Source organism: Hibiscus syriacus, unplaced genomic scaffold (genome assembly GCF_006381635.1).
Source record: "Hibiscus syriacus cultivar Baekdansim isolate YM2019G1 unplaced genomic scaffold, ASM638163v2 tig00110674_pilon, whole genome shotgun sequence".
NCBI lineage: Eukaryota > Viridiplantae > Streptophyta > Magnoliopsida > Malvales > Malvaceae > Hibiscus > Hibiscus syriacus.
Window position 1 is genome coordinate 400,703 of NW_024062819.1, and position 23,850 is coordinate 424,552.

The window sequence follows — 23,850 nt, forward strand, 5'->3', positions numbered from 1 at the left end:
TCCTTCCCCTAAAGTTTTCATTCCTCTTCCTTTTAAGTATTAGAATTATACATATAAACTCTACTTTCACGTTGGTTTAAAAAAGCAAAGCTCAAACGCTGTAAACAGTAATATTATTATTCTCACGTTTATCAACAAGACATGTCCCCTACACGTAGCACGACAAGTCCCTACATCATGCAAGAAGACATTATTCTAAATTATTTAATATCCCAAACAAAAGTGCCTTTAAATATTCATCACTCCTTCAATTCTCAAAATATCTCAAATTCACATCCTCCTCTACCTTCATCATCTTCTTCTTCCTATCTGTTCAAATTATTAAAATAAACAGCAGTAATTATGAAGCTGGAACAAAAACACAGTACTACTGAGGAAAAACCGAGCAATGATACTGCAAACCCTAGCAAGATCAGCTCACCAGTTGTTGTTGGGCTGAGAATCCTCACAGATACTTCACTGGGAAAATCTAACCTCCTTGTTAAACCTGCATTCAAAATAAGCCTACCCGGCTCTCGAAACCTTCACGGTGGCAGCTGCGGAACCCGGTCTCCGCCGGCCGATGAATCTTGCTTCCTCAAATCGTGTCAATTGTGCCGCAAGAAACTGAGCCCAGATAAAGAAGTATATATGTACAGGTAAACAAAATAATTTCAATGATTTTATTTTCTTCAGTGAGTATAAATAAACTCACGCACACCTGTAAATAATTTCAATGATTTTCTTTTCTAATCTTCTGATAGAAATTTTTCGTAAGTGCAGGGGTGACCAAGGCTTTTGCAGCATAGAATGTAGAGAAAGGCAGATCGTTTTGGATGAAACGAGGGAACTCCAACTGTCTACTAAAACAATGCTTGAATCTCCTAGGCGTTGTAGCACCGCCGCTGCCACCTCCGGCCGCCGAGAGATCCGTCTCCTCATAGAGGATCTCCGCCGTAGAAATCAACCACCTCGTCGAAACCAAAACCAAAGCCACTGGGCAATTGTCTCATAATTATTGAAGCTCGTTTAAACCCTAAAGTGATGCTACTGAATTTAATTATAAAAAGTTATATGAATTATAAAAAAAAGAATTTATTGATATATTTTTGTTATAGATGAGTTTGAAGGTGGACTTTATAAATTGGGATCCGAATTCTATTTGATTTGGATTAAAAAATTTGATGATAATTTATTTTTTATCTTTTGCTATCCGTATAGTCTGATATTGACACAAATGTGTAGGAGGGACCAAATGTTTGATGGACATTGGTGTGTATTTTAGATAATCCAACGCCTGCTTATTAATGAAAATGGACATTGATAAATGGCATGTTGGCATTTTCCTTAATGCTTAAAGACCCATCATTTTCTTTATCATTTGTTGATTGTAACTCCTTATTCTCTCTCAAGATTCCATTTCTAAACTTATAACAAGTAATATATATATATATATATATATATATATATAGTTACACTACGTAAAACTCTTTTAGTTTTATACAAATTTAAGATCATTAAATGAGGAAAAATAGATGGTTCAGATTAAAATTATAAAATGTGAAGATATTTATTGGAAAAAAATAAGGAGTCAATTTTAACTATTTATTTTCGATACGTTTTCTATGCACCGTCTGTGTTACAACCATTCGGATGAGGTTCCCACCCATTCTCTTTCGTATGGAGAAAGTTACTTGGCTTTTCTCCTTGTCTTCTAGTTTCTTGATTTCGATCCCCGAAATCCCTATTAAAGAACATGTTTTAATGATTATTTATGCACGTGAAAAATAAGGGATAAGAATCTATTTTGGGCCAAATTGTAGTTGAAATTCGGGCAGCCTAAATTAAGCCTAGTCTTTCTTCTCAAAATAAATAAATCAAGCCCAATTTCTTAATTTTCACATGGGCCTCAATTCGTCATTTCCCTTCTGCCTTTGGACAGGCCCCATTTTCTTACAACATTGTATACAAATATAAATTCTTCGTCAAACTATCTCTGTCGCATACTATCTGGGTTTTTTTTTTAATTTATATTTAACACGTGACATATACTCGTTTTGCAAACATATAAATGAAAATTTAAAAAATATTAGATAAAAGTAATCATTATCTTCGTCAATATTTAAAATATGTGAGAAAAAGAAAATGAGAACCGAGTAAACGAGTCAATAAACGAATTTTTAAACAAGTTTATTCGTGTACATAAATGATAAACGAGTTAATAAACGAACTTCCAAACAAGTTTGTTCGTGTATATAAATGAACCGAATACACCTCTGTTATTAAAGAACAAACATTATACTCATCTAAACCCCTAAAACTATTGTTTTGAACACAACCATCGTAATCGAGAGAACAAGAATAAAGTATGCATATGTCAATACGTGTGAAATGAAGGTGCAGACAAGAGAAGCCCACATAAGGTAAAGTTATATTTTTCCAGGCTGGATAAGGTATTTTTCACCCTAAATTCGAATACGACCCGAACAACACCTTAAAAAAATTTGACCCGACCCGAAAATAATTTTTTTATTAAAAAAAATCTAGACCCGATCGGATCGCATCAGAACCCGTTAGGTTCGGATCCCACACCCATCCCTAAGCCCACAGTTGTTGAGATTTGCATTATTGGAAAGTGAAAAGAGGGCAAACGTGGGGGGGGGGGGGCTTATAATTCAAAATATAAATTATGTGTGCCATGGACCCAACCATTTTCAGCCCTCCTTCAACGCCATTGATGACTCTTTGATCATTTCACAACTGTCCTCCTTCATGCCATGCTTTTGTCAATTTGGTCCCAGCAAGCTGGCTACTTAGCTCTACCAGGATCATGTTCCAAAAGGCAAAGATGGAATAAAGATTAAACTTTATACAAGTCTTAAATTATTTAAATTAATAATCAAATTTTAAAGATAGAAGTTGGTTTATTTAATGTTTATATTTACTACAACTTAAAATTACCATTAGGTTTTAAAATATTAAGAGGCAGAGTTCCCCAAAACTCATGCTTTGGTTCATCATTGTCTCTGTTTTTTTTTTTTACAATAAAAGAAGCTATAATCTGTACATTCTCTAAGAAAAATCACTATAGAGTTAGAAATTAAAAAACATATTCTAAAAAAATTAGGTAGATACATATACATATAACCCTAAATCAAAAAATACAAATAAAAGTGAAAAAATTCGATGTACAAGAGAATTAGGGATGTTCAAACAGTTAATTCGACAACTGATCGAATCGAATTATTATTAATCGAATTAATTAATTTTTTTCTTTAACCGTTAACAGAACTGAATTTTTTTAAAAAATATTAACCGAACCGAATAAAGTTATGTTATTTCGGTCGGTTAACCGAATTTTTTTATAATTTTTAATAATTAGAATAATTTAAATATAATAGATGTATATTTTTTATTTGAATTAAAAATAGTTATGTATTGATAATTTAATGATTATAGTGTGATTAAAAAAATAATAGATATTATTTTTAATGAGTTTGAGCTTAAAATATATGTATAATATATATATATATAAGATTTAATAATTTTAGTTGATTAGATTAATTAACAGATTTCGAATTGAATTAATCGAACTAATTCGATTCGATCGATTAATTCTATTAAAACCGAATAAGTAACGTGTCTAAAGAGGATTATGAAATTAAACATCACATTCTGTCGAAATTCTAGGTATATATACAATTATTTGATGATAATTTAAAAATATAATTATTTTATCAATCATAAGGTAAAAAATGAAAACACGCAACATGATGACATGTGAAATGGTCCCAAACCGGCTTTAATTGTTGTATCATTGCATTATATATATTATATATAGTTATTGTAGTTTAATTACATAGTAATGATAATAATAATTACAATCAAAGCTTTAACCTTCGCCTAAGATTTGAATAGTACAAATTCAGTAGTAATAATTACATTACATTACGTCCAAATCCAGGCCAGGTTTTTCCAGCTGCAAACACAGTTCAAAGCTCTCTTCTTTTTATGCACATTTCGATCCTCACTGAGTTCACTCCCAAACCTCCTTCAATGGCTTTCTTCCTCTTCTTCTTCCTTTCTTTACTCTCTTTAGCTTCATCCGCTTCAAGGGACTATCAAAAAACCTTCATCGTCAGAGTCCAAAACGAAGCCAAGCCCTCCATTTTCACCACCCACAAGCACTGGTACGAATCTTCCCTTTCATCGATCCTCTCCCCTTCGACTCCAACACAAGTCATCCATGTTTACAACACCGTTTTCCATGGATTCTCCGCCAAGCTCACTCCAACTGAAGCCGTCAAGCTCCAAACACTCCCCCATGTCGTCGCTGTAATCCCCGAACAAGTCCGGCGCCTGCACACCACGCGCTCTCCTCAGTTTCTGGGTCTAAAAACCACCGACAGAGCCGGGCTTTTGGAGGGATCTAACTTCGGGTCGGATCTTGTCATCGGGGTTATCGATACGGGTATTTGGCCGGAGCGTCAAAGCTTCAACGACCGTGACTTGGGTCCTGTTCCTTCTAAATGGAAAGGCCAATGTGTGACGACGAAAGATTTTACTTCCGGTTCTTGTAATAGAAAGCTGATTGGAGCGAGGTTTTTCTGCAATGGGTACGAAGCGACTAATGGGAAAATGAACGACACGTCGGAGTTTCGTTCCCCGCGAGATTCCGACGGTCATGGGACACACACTGCTTCTATTGCTGCCGGAAGGTATGTGTTTCCAGCTTCTACATTGGGTTATGCTAAAGGTGTGGCTGCCGGGATGGCGCCAAAAGCGAGACTTGCCGCTTATAAAGTTTGCTGGAACGCCGGTTGCTTTGACTCTGATATCCTCGCTGCCTTTGACGCCGCCGTGGATGATGGGGTTGATGTGATTTCGTTGAGTGTCGGCGGTGTTGTGGTACCGTATCATCTTGACGCCATTGCTATCGGTGCTTTCAGTGCTGCTGATATGGGGATATTTGTTTCGGCCTCCGCCGGAAACGGCGGTCCCGGTGGATTGACCGTCACCAATGTGGCTCCATGGGTGGCTACGATCGGTGCTGGTACGATTGATAGGGATTTTCCCGCCGAGGTTAAGCTTGGAAACGGGAAGGTCTTGCCTGGAGTCAGTATCTACAATGGACCAGGTTTGTCTCCTGGTCGGATGTACCCGTTGGTATACGCCGGTACTGGCGGCGGCGATGGGTATTCCTCTTCTTTGTGTTTGGAAGGTTCATTGAATCCCGAGTTTGTGAAAGGGAAAATAGTGGTGTGTGATAGAGGGATTAATTCAAGAGCTGCTAAAGGTGAAGTTGTCAAGAAAGCAGGTGGCATCGGAATGATTTTGGCTAACGGTGCTTTCGACGGCGAAGGGTTGGTTGCCGATTGCCATGTCCTGCCGGCAACCTCCGTTGGCGCCTCAAATGGTGATGAGATTAGAGGCTACATTGATTCAGCCTCTAAATCCAAGTCGCCAGCCACTGCCACTATAGTCTTTAAAGGAACACGGTTAGGGGTCCAACCAGCTCCGGTTGTGGCATCATTTTCAGCTCGAGGGCCTAATCCGCAGACACCCGAAATTCTGAAACCGGACATGATCGCTCCCGGATTGAACATCCTTGCAGCCTGGCCAGACAAAGTCGGCCCATCCGGTATTTCCTCCGACAATAGAAAGACAGAGTTCAACATTCTTTCAGGCACATCAATGGCATGTCCCCATGTTTCAGGGTTGGCCGCATTGTTAAAAGCAGCTCACCCTGACTGGAGCCCTGCAGCCGTCAAATCTGCCCTGATAACCACTGCTTACACCGTTGACAACCGTGGCGGAACCATGATCGACGAATCCAACGGGAACACATCCACTGTATTGGATTTCGGATCCGGACATGTCCATCCCACGAAAGCCATGGATCCCGGCCTGGTTTACGACATAACCACCATGGATTACATCGATTTCTTATGCAATTCCAATTACACAATCAACAACATCAAAGTACTCACAAGAAAAACCGCCGATTGCGGCGGCGCCAAAAGAGCCGGACACGCCGGAAACCTGAATTACCCATCGTTATCTGCCGTTTTTCAACAATACGGCAGACATAACATGTCTACACATCTCATCAGGCAAGTCACCAATGTTGGTGACCCAAATTCAGTTTACAAAGTCACAATCAACCCACCAAGTGACACGGTGGTAACTGTTGAACCACAAGAGCTTGTATTTAGAAGGGTTGGCCAAAAATTAAACTTCCTTGTGAGAGTTCAAGCCATGGCAGTGAAGCTATCTCCTGGTGGGAGCAAAATGAAAAGTGGTTCGATTGTGTGGTCTGATGGGAAGCATGATGTCACTAGCCCCTTAATTGTGACCATGCAGCAACCTTTGTGAATTTGTGTGTGTTTGTCAATTTGTTTAGGGTATTTGGGGTTTTAGGGATTTTGGATCACCTTTTTTAGGGTTTTTTTAAGAAATGTCTCTCTTTTTGCTATTGGGTTTTCTATATCAGAAAGCTGGTGGAGTTTGCTTGTAACGCAAGGTGAAGGGCAAGTGTATTTTCTTAGTGTAAAATTAAGAAGTTATTAATGTTTTGTAAATTTGGTGTTTCGAGAAGATTACAACATTCGGATTTGGAAGCGAGTGTTTGATACAAATATGTTGCGGATATGTCGAACACATTTATACAAAGTGAGCTTATGTTTGATTTTATCAGCAATGGCATCACAACAAGGCGATGATTTGGTCACAAAATCATAAGGGGTTGGCTCATTAAGTTAAATGGGCAATTTCTGCGCTAATTTAGGGATGTAATTGTGTCCTATAAGACCACTGAGCAATGAACAACTCTGGGATAACTAAAATTTTAAGGGATAGAAAATAAATTATTAATATAAAAATACAAATAAAATGATTAAAATATATATGGTAATTTAAAAATTTTACTTGCTTTACAAATGGCACCTTAAATGGTCAGGTATGAATCAACACCCTCTATTTGGTTATGGATCCAGTTTGGAGATTGAAAAGTGAACTTGATTGATCTTAAGTTCATGTAACATGAAACTGAGCTATTATATTATTAGACATATATCATAGGTTCGAACAATGAAAATGAAATTGAAATTGGTATAAGGGCAACCACAATTTCAAAAGGACCCATATATGTAAAATGAACATAAAAGATACCTTAATTCAAAAAATAAGGGTTTTGACCATTTAATTATATATCCCACAAGTTGGTATAATGGGATGAGGTACTAGATTCCCAAAATAAAGCCAGGTTCAAATTTTGGCATTTGCGTGTAGATCAAACTGGGTTGAGAATGTTGCTCCCATCATGAGCCTCTACAAAATCCAATTTGAAGTAGTCGGTCAATAAACCGAATACAAGTGATATCATATCTAACAAATTATTTAAAAAATTACATGGATTTTTCACATCACTTTTTTCAATATTTGTTTCCATCATTCAAGTTAAGCAATGTGGAAAATTGAATTTTAAAACTATTTTTTTAATATTTTCAAGTCACGTATTACATTTCGTTCGTTTATTGATTCACTGGTTCATGTCATTCATCCATTACGTTAATATGTAACATGTAAAACAATCAAACAATTGAGGTAATAATAGAAAATAAACTTCTTTTAAGGTATCATGTTGAGTGAAATGCAGTGGTGTCCAATTGATAAAAATATTGCAGTGTCACGTTATTAGATAAAAGGTATAGTTAAATGGCTAAACTAATAAAAAAAAACTAATAATATGAAGTGTCAAATTATTTAATAATATTTAATTGAGTGGTTAAATTATTATTTAACAATGAAAACAGTAACAACCCTGATGGATCTAGGCAGGGGTGGGTAGAGGCAATCGTCTCACCTAATAAATTTGAAATTACTTTATATTTTTGTCCATATATTTTATATTAAAAATTTATTTTACTTTTTAAAATTTTATAAATTTAAATTTGTACTTCTTAACATAAAATAATACGTCAAGTTCATGGACTTTTATGTTAAACAATTAATATTTGGATGTGGGTCTATCCCATAACATAAAAGCCCACATTGTTAGATGACGGCCTATAAAACAAAGTTTTCATTTTCATTTTTTTTATTAATTTGAAATGATTATAATGTATTATTTATTTGAATTACTTTAAATTATTTGATAATTAATATTTAAACGCGTCTGTAAATGTTATGTTCGAGTCTAAATTTTTTAAAGAAAATAATTATTTTTTAACCTCTGAAATCATTTGATTCGTGTCATGTATACTTTTCAACTAAGGTTAAACATGATGAAATGTTGCCTCGGAAATGTCTAGGTCCAATGCACATGTACACATGTTCATGTCATTGACATTAGCTCGCTTGTCTGGCAGCAATTTTTACGAGCAAAGCTTAGAAGCTACTTGACCAACTTGGATTTTCATTCATAGTAAATTTATTAATTAATAAAATCATGATTTTGTCTACCAAACTTAAAATATATTTTTCACAAATAAAAAAACCGTGTAGGCCACGTACTCGGCTTCAACCTTTCGCCTATTAAATCCGCAACTTGATCATTGAAAAACCTAATGAAACATGAAAAAAAAGAGGCAATTAATCAAAATATACACAACCACTAGCCAATACCAATCGAATATGGTCAAATTTCCTCCCCGTTACAACGCAATCGAATGTTCCTCTTTCTCCCAATTGTCAAATTCCTCCACGGACTCTCTGCAACTCTTCATACCGAAGTGTGAATCGCACATGGTTACGCGGACCTAAACCTTCTATGAAAATAAAAAGAAATTTTAATTATATAATTCATCATTTATGTTTATATTTTTGTACATTTTTTATTGATTTTTAAAATATAATGTATTATCACTTTTATTTTTATTTAATTAAGATATGATCATCACGAGTTAAATGTCGTTAACAATTAATATATTAGGTGACACGACGGTTAAATATTTTAGTATAATCACACATTTGATCATTGTTATTTACATATTCTCTAAATTTAATTATACTTTTAATAAATTAAAATAAATTTAATCATCCAATTAAATAATACCACATGTCAACCTTTTGTCGAAAGAGAACAAAGCAAAGCAAGTTGAGGTTAAATGACTTTGAACTTGGGTAACTTGGAAAATCAAGCATATACACAACCATTAGCCGATACCAAAGTTTGGTATAAAATATAAAACATGATGTATATATTTTGTATTTTCAGTATATAAATATTTAACTTAAATTCATAATATTTTACATATTAACTTTAAGAAGTATTTTTTGTACTAACTTATTAAATATATTTTATTATTAACTTAATTTAAAAATGTTTTATTTTTATTTTAATTTAAAAATAGATGTTATGTTAAAATATTTTGAAATTAATATAATAATATATATTTAATAATTTAAAGTAATAATATAATCTTATTTAGTAAATTAAGATAAACTATATATTTTCAAATAAAAATAAAATAAAATATTTTTGAATTAAGTTAATAATAAAACATATTTAGTAATCTAATACAAAAAATATTTATTAAGTTATTTTTTTTATTAAGCTAACTTGATTACAAATTAGTATCTGCTCTAAATACTTTGACAATGAACGCTCAATCACCCTGCTGCAGTCGTCATTGCTCTAACATGTGACTTCTATGAACAACGATTCTTGTAACCACTGAAATAAGTTGGTCCGTTCTTAAAGTTAATAAATAAATACAAAATTTACACGTCATGTTATCTATTTTAAACTAAACATCGGTCTTGGTTCAATAGTTGGATACATGTTTGCTTTCCCAAAAGATTCATGTCCAAATCCCCTTAGCCCTAATTTGCTTTGCTTTGTTTTCTATTAACAAGAGGATGACTATATTGAATTAAAATAAAGTTATTCTTCTAACTGATGGTGGCAAATGGTACGATACGTGTTACTAGTGTCACATGAAATTATTCTATTGGAGAATTAAATTTATTTTAATTTGTTAAAAATGAGACTATATTGAGAGAATATGTAAATAATATGGGCCAAATGTATGATTATACTAAAATATTTAACTGCTACCATGCCACATTACCTAATTTGTTGATTGATAACGACAGTTAACTAGTGGTGATCACATTTTAATTAAATAAAAATAAAAGTGATCATATTTTAATTAAATAAAAATGACAATGACCGTATATTAAGTTTTTTTTGAAATTAGCAAGAAAAAATAAACAAAACACAAACATAAGCGATCAATCATATAATTAACATTAGATAAATGATGATCCATTTCCCAAAAGAAAAAAAATATTATAATTCTCAAGTTAATTTTATACTTACTATAATCTTATACTTAAGAAATAATTTTGATATGTTTTGTTGATCAATTTGTCGTTAGTATATTGAGGTAAGAATCTATGATATTGACACATAGATCAATAATACTATTGTGAGAGTTTATGATGATTGATAGATTAAATTATTTTTTTATTCAAAATTTAAAGATTAAATGACTTTTTTTAAAGTTTAAGCTAGTTTAAGTTTTTTTTTAAATAAAAAAATATTTATTTAAGAAAAAAAAAACTAATCTGAAACGGAAGGAGGTGTTGATTATCTTTATTTATTTGTTCTATTTTGTGAATAATTAAAGAGAAAGAAAGTGTCCTAGGGCCATGTACCCCTTCCTGACTCAAGAATCCACGTTTAAAGCATATCATGTTGGCCAACCGCGGAAATTTTCAGTGAACTTTCCCGAATCAGTTCATCTTCCCCAATACACCCCTCCCAATGGTAATATTTCCTCCGTCTCATTATGTTTGTTTTTTTCTCACTCGATTTTCAGGATTTTGTTTTAATTAATTTCAATCGGCTCGTATCACACGTATAACTTTAATGAGCGAATCTTTTAAAAAATATATTTTACATATAATATCTTAAACTCAAAATTCTTTTAAAGGATATCAAATTATTTATCACTCGACTCAATTCCGTTAATTCGTTCTAATTATATTTTTCTTCCTCTTCTCGTTCGATTGCCGACAACTATGTTAAATTATATCCTCTCTAGCCTCTTTGCCTGATGTTTCTCTTCTTTATCTTCTTTTTTCACAATAGTTCTCTTCTTTATGTTTATGATTCAATTTCAAATGTTGAATTGTATTTTAAAAGAACGAATTTTCTTAACCAAGTTCTCAAGGTGCTGATAGAAAACTTTTTTTTTTTAATAATTTCAATTTTATTACCCAAAAGAAAAAACAGGATCACCGGCTACAAAATACCACCAAATAATTAACAACCCCCTACTACTAAACTAAGTAACAAACCAATTCAAAAAAATCAACTCAACCTAGATCAAAAGACATGTTATATGATGCAAAACAAAACAATCAGGGGAAAGAGGAAGTACTGCCTAGTGGAACTTCCCGAGAATCACCAGCCTCTAAAGACCCCTCTCATCAACAGATGAACAGCCACACAGTAATCCAGCAGCAAAGAGTGGATCAGCCCATATTCCAGTCAAGACAAAGCTGAAGGTTAACTCTATCAGATTTGTTTATGCTACAGCCCTGCAACTTAGCACCAACAGACGTCCTAATGCATTCAAAAATTTCTTCAACTAACCGAGATCAGCCCCCTAAAATGACTGAAGTTTCGCTCTTCCCGGACATAATACAGAAAACAGATCCAAGCTAACTTCAAGATACAAACAAGCAGGGATTTTCCCCTGAAATTGGCAACTGCCTAAGTCTAAGTATCATTCTAACATAATGACCTGCAAGGCAACCTACAGGCCTGCAGAACTATGCTCCAGATTCCATCAGCAAAAACACAATTTATTGAACAAATGATCTCTGCTTTCCAACCCTTCATTACAAAGTTCACAGCACCCATCCAACTCCAACACCATACGAATGAATCTGTCTTTAGTAGGAAGTCATCCAAGCAACAATTGACATCCTTAGAATATGTAAAGGTAACCAGAGAAAACCATTTTTCCATCAATTTTTACTTTTATTTTTTTCCTTTCTTTGTTTTTTCTCTAAAGATACAGTATAACTGTTTGTTATCTAAGAAATGCAATTTTAAGATTAAAAAAATTAGAGATATCTTTAACTCCATATAATAAAATTTTATCAGTAAGACTTGAACTACTTAAAATAATTTAAATTTAATATTTTTTAGAAAATTAAACAAACTAATCCAAATAAGGCACCGTGTCTACCGATGGATTGCTTACAAGTAATAGCGTGTAATAAATGCCATTAATTGAATAATCATTTGTTTTCCTAAAAGGGTCACAATAATTCATCTACGTGCACTTATAAATTTATGGTGAAAAATATATAATTAATTTTTTATTAAACTAAGGTTAACTCTATTTCAACTCTAAGGTGATAAATTCATCTAAGGTGATTATAAGGTAATATCAACTCTAACTACTCGTAATCATTTGATAATAAATACTTAATTTCTCTGTCGAAACTGTTGGTGTTCGAACTCATAAAATTTAAAAATAACAACAATTATTTTAACCAATAAAATAATAAATTTGCGCAATTTTGATCATACAATAAGGTGTCAATTTTGAAGAAGCAAGTCCTCTAGAAATTTGTTGATTTGAAGGGACAAAAAGAAGTAAGCAAATTTAAAACAAACGACAAGGTCTGCAGATTCTCCTGTGTGACATGAATCTCGGCAACCAGGCATGTGCCACGTGAATTTGTTTAATTACTTCAACTTCGTTGAGATTATAGCCGACTGATGGAGAATTTTAGATTTTAGTGTTTCTTCCCCTAATATTTCAATATAAGTATCATTGTATGTATACTATTTTCATATATGTTTAGGGTATTCATTCTTCGATTAAAATTGAATTAACTATTAGGATGAACATTTAGTTCGGTTACATTTTTATAAAAAAAGTTATATAATTGCTTATTTAGGTTTAAAATGTATTAATTAACTAAATTAATAAATGTTAAATATTTTAAGTTCAAGTTCATTAAAAATTAATATTTAACTATTCTTTAACCATATTATACCTGTTAAAATCTTATGAACAAACTAAATTTCTACATAAATAACATATAGCTCTATTAAACTCAAATTAATTTAACTAAAAACTATTCAAAAAATAATATAACTAAAAGAAATTATAAAAATATTATTCTACTTAAAAATTTAGACTCATTAAAAACAGTATAAAAAATTAGACTCATTAAATTGAAATATAAACTAAGCGATATATTTGGTAAAATAAAACGTTATTCTGCTTAGAAAATTCATATTTGAATAGTTATTTTATAAGACGTGTACGTGTAAACGTTGAAAATTTATGAAAAATATTATTTGTAATTGTCAAAACATTTGTCGAAGAATGCATGGAAAAGGATCTGTGGATTTGAAATAAAGCATTTTGGTGCAAATCAACGAGATTGTTGGAGAATGGTCAAAATTACTGAAACATACTCATGTTTCCAGCATTAGGTTAACCGCGTGCCTCTGAATTTAGGGTGCTTCACAAATAGGGATAAGTACGGGGTTAAAATTCAACGAATTTTCTCTAGAATTAATTTTATATTATTGAATTTTTTCAAGACAAGTTAAGTTCGTGTCGACTCAGGTTAGATTTAAATTTAGTGTGAAAAAACTATAATCTGATTCGAGATAAGATTTAAATTAAAAGAAAGTTTCATTCAAATTCGATATAAGATTTAAATTAAAAGAAAGTTCCATTCAAATTCGAAGTTTTAAATTAAAAGAGAGTTTTATAACATCTCGCCAACGGGTAAATCTTACATGAATTCTAAAAAAAATCGCCTATATTAAACACAATGTATTTCATTTTAAAATTTTGCGTAGTATGATCTAAACGATCTCAGTTAAGGGAGTTATTATTATTTTAAAAGTTTTGAGTTTGAGCATTGGAGATACAAGGGGTATGAGCGTTTTTTGTAAAATTGTTGAAATTTTTTAAATAAATATTGTATTGCACTCATTTTAGATTTATCAAAAAATATATATTTTAAAAAATAAAACTCACCCATTTCCATTTGATAAGGTTAATTTTCTGAATTTTTTTATCATTATTTTTTTAGTTTTTCATCTTAGTCTTAAAATACAAAAAGATAAAAGAGTATAAATTGACGGTTATAATAAAATTGTTCTGGCAAAAAGGATACCTGGCCTTTCACTTTTCAAAAAAAGAAAAAAAACTAATATGACCTTATATTTTTTTTTGATGTGACCCTCTATTTTAGAAAAAAAGATTTAATAAGATTCTTTGATTAACGTTTTTCATGTGAGGCTGTTATTCTATGTTGACGTGGCATGTTAAGTTGGTTAGCATCTTATTTTTCTCTCAATTGGCCCTAAAACTCAATAAAATAATTTAATTTAGTCCTCTAATTTTTTTCTTCTATTTTAGTCACTAAACTTTAATAGTTTTTAATTTAATCATTCAACTTTTGAATTGCTCTTATTTTAATTATTATGATTTATTTTATTAATATTTTATGTATGACTTGATATTTTTTCTTTTCAAACAAAGATTTATCTTTTTTTTCCTTTCATTACTAAATTCAATGAACCCATATTGAACTTGTAATAAAATTTGAAAAACTAGGGTAAACTACTGGATCGGGTAATGAAAGAAAAAGAAATCTTTGGTTGAAATGAAAGAAAAATGAAACGAGAAGATAAATGAGGAGAGTGGAGATTTGGAAATATATAAAGCAGATAGAATATTTTTTTTAAATTTAATTATAATTTTGGAATATTTTTTGCTTCAATATAATTTTAAAATTTAAAATTAATTAATATTATTTTAATCACATATTAATAAAATAAAAATAATAAATGAAACATCTTACATAAATATTAATAAAATAAATCATGATGATCAAAACAGGAGTAATTGAAAAGTTGGGTGATTAAATTGAAAACTTTTAGAGTTTAGTGACTAAAATATAAAAGAGAAGATAGTTGAGTGATGAATGATATATTTTTCTCATTTATAACATCATTAAATATATAGTCCAGGGTCACATTGAGTTATTTTCATGAGTTGGAGGATTATATTGAGAAAAAAATAGGATGTTAACATTAACGTGCCACGCCAGTATGAAATAACGGTTTCGTCAGTCAACAACGAAAAATATTAATCAAAAGATCACATTAAATCATTTTTTCTAAATCAAAAGGTTATATTAAGAGAGAGAAAAAAGTAAAAGACCACATTAATTTTTTTTTTTAAGCGGAGGACCTTAAGTACTCTTTTGCTGATTATTTTTATCTACCAGCAAGTTTATCAAAATTATTTTTATTTACTAAAATTTTTATCGATTATTGTATCGGTCAACCTATTTTCTTAAAATTTTTTTATGAAATAAAATTTTCTTTAAAAAATCAACTACGCTGTAATTTAATCTTCGCATTTCCAATTTATACTTGACACGCGGGACTAAAAAAGCGAAATGCAAAAAATATACATGTAATTTCATTTATCAGACAAGGGTGAAATGGTAATAATGACTTTTGCATAATTTCCTCCGCAAGCAATATAAAACGCACGAACCAAACACCAAACGTTGAAGGAATCCGTCTCCTCTAGCTTTGTTAGTAATTTGTCAACCATTTGTACGCTCAAATTTTCTCAGAATCTGTGCACCAAAGTGTTTGTCACTCTGATCAAACGCCACCATGTGTGGAGGTGCTATTATCTCTGATTTCATACCGCCGGCACCGTCGTCGCGACGTCTGACGGCTGATTTCCTGTGGCCTGATCTGAAAAAATCTGGGTTTAAGAAGGGTTCCCGGAAAAGGTTCTCGAAGCCGGTGATCGATTTGGATGATGATTTCGAGACCGACTTTCAGGAGTTTAAGGACGAAGAATCTGATGTAGATGATTTCGATGTCGATGATGTTTTGGCTGATATCAAGCCCTTTGCCTTTTCTGCTACAAAGAAGCCATCTCCTGTTGCCTCACATGGTGAACAATAATAATTTATTCTTTCGTTAATGTTTTGCAATTTTTTTTATTTTATGCGGTAGAGTATGTAATCTTCGATAAAAAGTTTATTTTGGCTTTACTGTTAATTTTCCTTTTTTATTTCCCTTCTTATTGAAATTTAATCGGTTTAGATCATTGATTAATTGTTAGTTAATAGCGATATGTATTTTTTTTAAAAAGTGTTGTTATTGAATTTTTATTGCTTGTTTGGTTATTTGGTATGATAGAACTAGGCCTCTTGATTACATTGATTAGTATTTTTAGTTGAAATTTTGTTAAAAAGCTTGAGCCTTCTCTAGATGTTCATCTGCCCCATGTATAAAAGCTTTTCCTTTTTATTTCTTTTTTCTATCCTGCTGGAGTTCGTTACTTTTTCTATGTTAGAAAGTTGATTATTTTCCTTTCTGCCCTTTAAGATTTGAATTTAAGATGAAAAATGACTTGAAAAGGAAAACACTAAATTTTATATCATAAAATCTTATCAATTCAAAGCTTCTTATAATTCTGGATTTTTGGTTCTTTGGGATCTTGCTAAAATTGACATCTAATTTATATTAAAATCTTTGTTGCAGCTTGTTCAAAAAAATATTTATTAAAATTCAACCTTTTCTATTGTTATCTAAGAACATGTTAAAATAAACATTTATTCATTATTAAAAAGGAAAACTTTTAATTGTTTCTACCAGACCAGTCTGTATTGATTCTTGTATTTCTAATTTCCTTTTGTCTAATGTTGCTTGAAATCTTGTTATGCTTTATGCAGGATATGATGTTTCCTATGTTCTAAAGGATAAATATATTTTCCTTTTAATTGGTTGGGAAGATATTTAATCCGAGATGTAACGCTTCTAGTAATAATTTCCCGATGTAGTCGTTAAAGATGTTTTTCTCATGATTAAAGCCCTAAATTTTGTTTCCTTGTGGAAGTTTTGTAGTGATCTACATAGATCTTCATTGATTAGTATCATTTATTTGTGGTTCATATATCTGTATGATTACTAAATTTTCCTTTGCAATCATTGAAGATTCGAGCTCTGGTACATCCGTACAATTTAACGGTCAAGCTGAGAAACGTGCGAAAAGAAAGAGGAAGAATCAGTATCGTGGGATTCGACAGCGGCCATGGGGAAAATGGGCAGCTGAGATCCGAGACCCTAGGAAAGGGGTAAGGGTCTGGCTAGGAACTTTCAATACTGCTGAAGAAGCTGCAAGAGCTTATGACGCAGAGGCACGAAGAATTCGTGGTAAGAAAGCTAAGGTGAATTTCCCTGATGAGACTCTGCGTGCCTCTCCAAAGCGCGTTGCGAAGACTAACTCTCGGAAACTACTCTCCAAATCGAACTTGAGCCCCGTTGAGCCGAATCTGAACCAGAATTTCAATGACCTGAACAATCCTGAGCAGGAATACTTTGATACCATGGGTTTTGTAGAAGAGAAGCCACTGATTGATCAGTTTGCTTGTGTGGACCCAGTTCCTACATCTATAGATGCTGAATTTAAACCGTTTAATCAATCTGATAACACCCATGTGTATTTCAATTCTGACCAGGGAAGTAACTCCATTGATTGTTCCGATTATGGCTGGGGTGAACAGGGTTCTAAAACTCCCGAAATATCATCCATTCTTGAAGCTAATATCGAGGGTGAGGAGTTCTTGGAGAATGTAAACCCTAATAAGAAGCTGAAACCAAGTTCTGACAATGTTATGCCTACTGAAGATAATTCTGCAAAGAGTTTATCTGATGAGCTGTTGGCTTTGGACGATCCGATGAAGTTCTTCCAAATGCCACCACTCCTCGACGGGAACTGGGATGCCTCGATTGAGGCCTTCCTCAACGGAGAGGCAACACAGGACGGTGGAAACCCAATGTATTTCTGGAGCTTCGATGACTTCCCTTCCATTCCCGGGGCTGCTCTCTGAGCAAAATCTTTTCCCTACATGCTAGTTTTTGTAAATAAAGCAACATGTTAGTGAGTTTTCACAAACCCCTGCGGCAGCTTGCTTTATTCTGTTTATTTTGGGGGTAAACTGTTTATTTTTCTATATAACGTGCTTCTGTTTTGTTGTTTTAATTTTCTCAGGAATTTGGTCAAAACTGTGTTGTGAAGTTGAAACAAAAGCAAGCTTCATTGCATGCTTAAAGGCCCTTGTCTGCGGTGCTTTCAGAGGTTTATTTAAGTAATTTTTCTGTTTTTATGTCTATTTTTGTAGACTTTTGGACTTGGGAAACTTATATTTTGATGACTGTATAAGTGGTTTATGTGAGTTTTTATGATGAAAATACTGAGAACATATGAATGTTTGAACTTTGCTAATATGCAATCTTCTTATAATCTAATGATTACGATTTCTATCTATTTATTCTCTTGAAGTTTACATTTTTTAATTACTTTAATGGATATATTTTAGTACTCATTTTTAAAAATTTTATTATATTTATAATGATAAACCGATGACAGGTTTAAATTTAATATGTTATTTTAACAAAGTTATGGTCATATGAAGAATTCGTCAAGTATGGTGAATCTGTTGAGTTGAAAGCTTCAATTCTATATGCAGTATTCAGATTTAAATTGTTTTTTTTTTGGATTAAGTCTTTTCATTTAACATGGTAAAAGGACTAAAACAATTATTAGATCATTTACTTTCTAGTTAAGTAAAACCATCGTTCCCAGCGAGAGCCCAGTCTTATCTCATGGTATTTGCATGCTGTACTGCCGCGTATAACATGTACAAGCAGAAGTGGCCTCAGGGTGAGTTTGTGTGGCAGCACAAAGGCAGAGCCACGTGAAGTCATATGCCTTAACATTGATGTAAATGTTAATGAGAAATACAATCTTCTGCTCTGCTCGGTGCTATGTTTTTTAGTTCGCAGGTGACGACGAATGTGGAGCATGGCACAATTAATTGTCGGCAAGGGGATGTGCTCATACCTTGTATGATTAAATTTGTTCGGTAATGGTCAAGTGATGTGCCGTCGTACTGGTGGGGTCCAACTCATAAATGTTCAAATAATAAAACAAAATTATTGTCTATGTTATTATATCTACTCGTAGAAACTAAACGATTTAGTGGTTGAAAGATTGTATAGCATTCGTTGGGAGGTTTTTTTTTTTTTTTTGAAAAAAATATTATTTTATATTCATTTCAATTTTTTTTTAAAATAAAGCAATCAATACTTTGATTAAATAACGAGTTTCTCTGGAAAGAAATATTGAATGTGATATCCCCCACCATCGTGGATTAATGGGCATCGGCAACCCGCAAGCTACGGCGCTAAAATGGTTAGAGAAATGACGACTGAAGTGAAACCAAAGCATCTTTTTTCTATGAAGGGATATTGTGATTGCGAGTGTGTTCGCCAGTGCAACAAAATCTCTAGAGGGGTCTCGTGATTGTGCAAAAGGAAATTAAACAAGAAAGGAGACCCAATAATTAAGGGTGTTTGGGGTCTCGATTATTGGTGGATTACTTTAACTTGCGTTGTGTAGAATTTAGTTTTTCTGGGGTAAGGAATGAGGTGGTGGATTAGATCTTTACCACATCAAATAAAGCAAGACAGAGTCCGCTCCGTTTCTTATTTCTTGAAACATCTAATAACAACACATTATCTTATACTACCGGCATCATTTCCCCAATTCTATCATTTATATTTATTGTTAAAATCTGTTTTTAGTATTACCTTTACTAAAATATGAAGTCAAATTCCTTTTCAAAAATAATATAATTTACTGTATGTTGATGGAATAAATGAATTATGTTTACTGTTGGTGACTGATTTCTTTTGGTGTGTACGCAGAGTCTCGCAGTCAATGATTATACTAACATTGAACAGTGTTTATGTAATATGCCCTCATCATGAAGGAAAGCAGAGAAGAAAAGGTTAAAAAAGCGGTTGAGATTGGTTCTAGATCCTTTTCTATAATGACATTTAATATTGGTGTATGCTATTATTATCGTTCAGAGAATGATAGGTTTAATTGATGTGATATATTATTAACTCTGACAAATCATGTAATATCTATTATAGGTCATATCGAATGATCATAATTTCTCGAGTAATATAATAGTTTAGAGTTCAATGGTGTTCTCTCAAATGTTCTCAAAGGTCTTAATATAAGGAGGCCAATCTTGCATAATAGAACTAGAAGAGGTATAACTTAGACCCATTACTTAAAGTAATGTCATGAAAATGATTTGATCTAAGATTTGCATATTAAAAGTGATATTTCTAAAATCCTTGTTGTTATTCTTATAATATCGGAATGATTATCAATAAATAAATAAACATGATCCACAAAAAAAAATAAAGAACGATTTATGTGAAAAATCTAAAAGGGAAAATACAATATAATTTTGGAGAAAGAAAAATATGATATATAACCTCCCTTAGATACTTGATTACAAACTAGAATTTTTACTTTCTCAATTAAATTAATTAATTTATATAGATATATACTTGATTACAAAAGAATACTAAATAAAATATAAATCTACCTTAACAAAGTTATCTACTTTTAATCAAACTAAAATTTTTACTTTTTCAATTAAATATGAATTAATTTATGTCTCTTTGAATTCGAGCCAAACTCTAACAAATCTCCACCGTTAAGCGAATTCTGAAAGTGTGAAGGTTTCGAGACAAAACACTCAAATTCGATGAGACACCCAAACTCAACAAAAACAATTATTCACTTCAACAAACACGTTCTCCACCTCTTTCACAACACCCCTTAAGAAAGTAATCTTCAATAATGAACATCAACCAAATTCAAGCTTTTTCTAAGCTTGGATGAAAAAGCTTGAATTTAGTCCTCATATCAACATGGTTAATATAAGTGTCAACTTTGCTCACAAATGTATCACCATGAGCAACATCATACATAACACGATCCCGATCATCAATAATAATTTTATCTTCAAATTCGTTATGCTTATAAAATTGAATTCTTTCTGCTTCACATAATCATCTTGGCTACGATTATCTTGTTAAAAAAAACTTATTTTTTCTTAATTTAGTCAAGATGTTTTCACTAGTAACAAAGTTGTTTGACACGAGGGAGTAAATATCAACTTCATTATCTAAAACTGTTGAACCTTGTAGAACATAAAGCTTGACACTCTCCCTTTACCCTTTCATCACAACGAGAGAGCCCTTGTAAATTTTCATAGCTCCACCTTTACTGGAGAACTTGTATCATTTTGAATCTAAGGTACCTAACGAAATTAAATTTCTACTCAAATCTGGAACTTGTCTCACATTATCAATTGTTCGAACAATCACATCGAACATCTTAATCTTGATTGTGCCAAAACCTGCGACTTTAAAAGGGACATTATTTCCCAAAAATATATCAACTGCAGATACAACTTTATATGTCGCAAACCACTCTCAATTAGGACTCATATAAAAATTGCTACCAGAGTCAAGTATATACTTATCACTTGTTATAGTGTTGTCGTCAGCCGTAACTAGGAGTTCTCTTATATAAAATCTCTTCAGCTTTCTTTTTGATTTTATTTTATAACTTGTAACACTCTGATTTTATATGACCTTTATTTTTATAAAAGTGACAAGTTTTACCTCAATTGAAAGATTTTGTTCTGTCTATTATTTCATTACCAGAAGAATGCTTGTTTTTTTACGGTCTAAACTAATCGATCCATGCACCACGAGACCCTTTGTCTGGGTCTCGAAACCAGATACATGATACTTCATCTTGTCGAATAAATGTAGACCATTGTATACCTCTTTAAGAGTAAGTGTTTCGCGATTGTACAATATTGTTTCACTAAAAGATGAGTAGAAAGGGGACAATGAACATAGGAGAATATGTCCTAAGGGTTCTTGGTCATACTTCACTTCTAAAGTCTCTAGATCAGAGACAGTTTCCTTAATTGCAATCATGTTCTCTTGAAGACTCTTCTAATGTGTAGTTTACCCCATTATGTTTTGGCTTTGATTTATAATTTTTCAGCCATATATGTGATTCCCTTACAAAGTTGCTTGTTTTAATTATATCAGACGTCATTTATAAGAGTGTTTATTATTTCGTTTTTTATCATCTTTGTAAAGAGTTCAGTTATGTTAGTGCATGTAAGTATTCTTTCAAATTGGCGTTGGTTCTCTTCTACTGTCATCGTACAACGTTATTTCAATCGGTGTTGCCCTAAACACATCATTGGTCATACTTCCTACAAACTTCGAACCATTCATTGCCACCATTTCATCGAGTTTTCTTTCATCTTCCTATTGTGGACTAATTTCAGCTCAATTTCTTCGTATGTTAAGTCCTTTCATGCTAAAGTTTCCTGCCCAATATTCGTTGATATTAGTACGAGATTTAATAGTAGCATGAACGGGTGCTACAATAAGATGCGGAACCGTACAAGAAATTCCCAGAAATTTGGAATCTAAGTACGTGAACAAACTTTTCAATTTCCATTAAGCATATTTCAAGTAAACAGAAGGAAATTTCATGGCATCGAATGAAATTACATCGACTTACATTAATCATTAGCTGAGAAAGCTAATACAAGTAAAAGGAACAAAGAGCATAAATATATAATCCTAAACATCAAGTGACTAAAAACAAACCAACCTAAGCTCTCTCGCCCCTAATCCTCCTAGCAAGCTGAATATCCTTAGGCATAATCGTAACCCTCTTTGCATGAATGGCACATAAGTTGGTATCCTCAAACAGTCCTACGAGATAGGCCTCGGCAGCTTCTTGAAGAGCGGCGACGGCGCTGCTTTGGAACCTCAAATCGGTCTTGAAATCCTGAGCGATTTCTCTCACAAGTCTCTGGAATGGTAGCTTTCGGATCAAAAGCTCGGTGCTCTTTTGGTACTTCCTGATTTCCCTAAGAGCAACAGTTCCAGGCCTGAAACGATGAGGCTTCTTCACTCCTCCGGTGGCCGGAGCCGACTTCCTAGCGGCCTTTGTGGCTAGCTGCTTACGTGGAGCCTTGCCACCGGTCGATTTCCTAGCTGTTTGCTTGGTACGAGCCATTTGTGAAGAAATTGAGAAACGCGAAAGTAGCGTTTGGTTGACGAGAAAGGGAAGATAATTGGAGGGGTAATGCTTTTGGTGTTCGTAAGTGATTGGAGGGGAGATATATATTGGAGAAGTGGGAATAAACAACGAAGAAAATATTTTAAGTCAGGCCATTATAAACCGTAGATTTGGAAGATTATCGATGGCTGTTAGTTGTTTAAAGTACTGATCCGTGTGTGATGAAGCTTCACCAATAGGATTCGTTCTTTTAAGCGGCACTCTTTTGAAGTTTCGCGCATTTTAATATTTTTAATCAGGATTGTGAAAGCGAATCTAAGCCGTCATTTGATTGAAGTACGGACGGCAGTGATCTAAAATGAGAGTTAGGAGCAAATAGCAATCCGCGAGTCAGCCAGACAGCCAATGGAATTTACCCATTGCACTTCGCACCACAAATAATATTTCGAAAAAATTATACCTTTAGCCACCAATTATTATTATTTTCTAGTTTGATCCATAAATTGGCAAAAATGCCAAAATAAATCAGTATGAAAAAATTATTTCTCACAGTAACGTGGTTCGAATATTATTTCCCCATCTCAAGTATTTTCTACAATACACACCTATAGACCTCAGGATATTTCGGCGTCTTTAAGCTAAAATTTTACATGTATAATCTATAGGGATTACCTGCGTCTTTAGTTAAAATAGGTAGAGAACAACTTCTGATTTCTCCTTCAACTCTGCATTCTTTCTCTGCATGTGGGTGGGGGGGGAAGATTCCTCGACGAGCTAAGATCTCTGATTTCTCCTTCAACTCTGCATTCTTTCTCTGCATGTGGGTGGGGGGGGGGGGAAGATTCCTCGACGAGCTAAG

At 32.9% G+C, this 23,850-nt stretch overlaps 4 protein-coding genes across 4 annotated transcripts; 3 read left to right on the plus strand and 1 right to left on the minus strand.

Annotated features, from left to right (window-relative positions):
- Nucleotides 1-311: 311 nt before the first annotated feature.
- Nucleotides 312-1,009, plus strand: LOC120137520 (FCS-Like Zinc finger 17-like). The gene is made up of 2 exons (XM_039153251.1): nt 312-638; nt 763-1,009. The coding sequence occupies exons 1-2, from the start codon at nt 343-345 to the stop codon at nt 992-994; spliced, it is 528 nt and encodes a 175-aa protein (XP_039009182.1). The 5' UTR covers nt 312-342; the 3' UTR covers nt 995-1,009.
- Nucleotides 1,010-3,997: 2,988 nt separating this feature from the next.
- On the plus strand, nt 3,998-6,555 carry LOC120137621 (subtilisin-like protease SBT1.5). Its single transcript, XM_039153325.1, has one exon. It carries the CDS (start codon nt 4,036-4,038, stop codon nt 6,352-6,354), a length of 2,319 nt encoding a protein of 772 aa, XP_039009256.1. The 5' UTR covers nt 3,998-4,035; the 3' UTR covers nt 6,355-6,555.
- Nucleotides 6,556-15,539: 8,984 nt separating this feature from the next.
- LOC120137573 (ethylene-responsive transcription factor RAP2-12-like) lies at nt 15,540-17,941 on the plus strand. Its single transcript, XM_039153298.1, has 2 exons — nt 15,540-15,953; nt 17,000-17,941. Exons 1-2 carry the CDS (start codon nt 15,665-15,667, stop codon nt 17,893-17,895), a joined length of 1,185 nt encoding a protein of 394 aa, XP_039009229.1. The 5' UTR covers nt 15,540-15,664; the 3' UTR covers nt 17,896-17,941.
- Nucleotides 17,942-22,396: 4,455 nt separating this feature from the next.
- LOC120137576 (histone H3.2) lies at nt 22,397-23,055 on the minus strand. Its single transcript, XM_039153300.1, has one exon. The coding sequence runs from the start codon at nt 22,986-22,988 to the stop codon at nt 22,578-22,580; it is 411 nt and encodes a 136-aa protein (XP_039009231.1). The 5' UTR covers nt 22,989-23,055; the 3' UTR covers nt 22,397-22,577.
- Between the last annotated feature and the right edge of the window lie 795 nt (nt 23,056-23,850).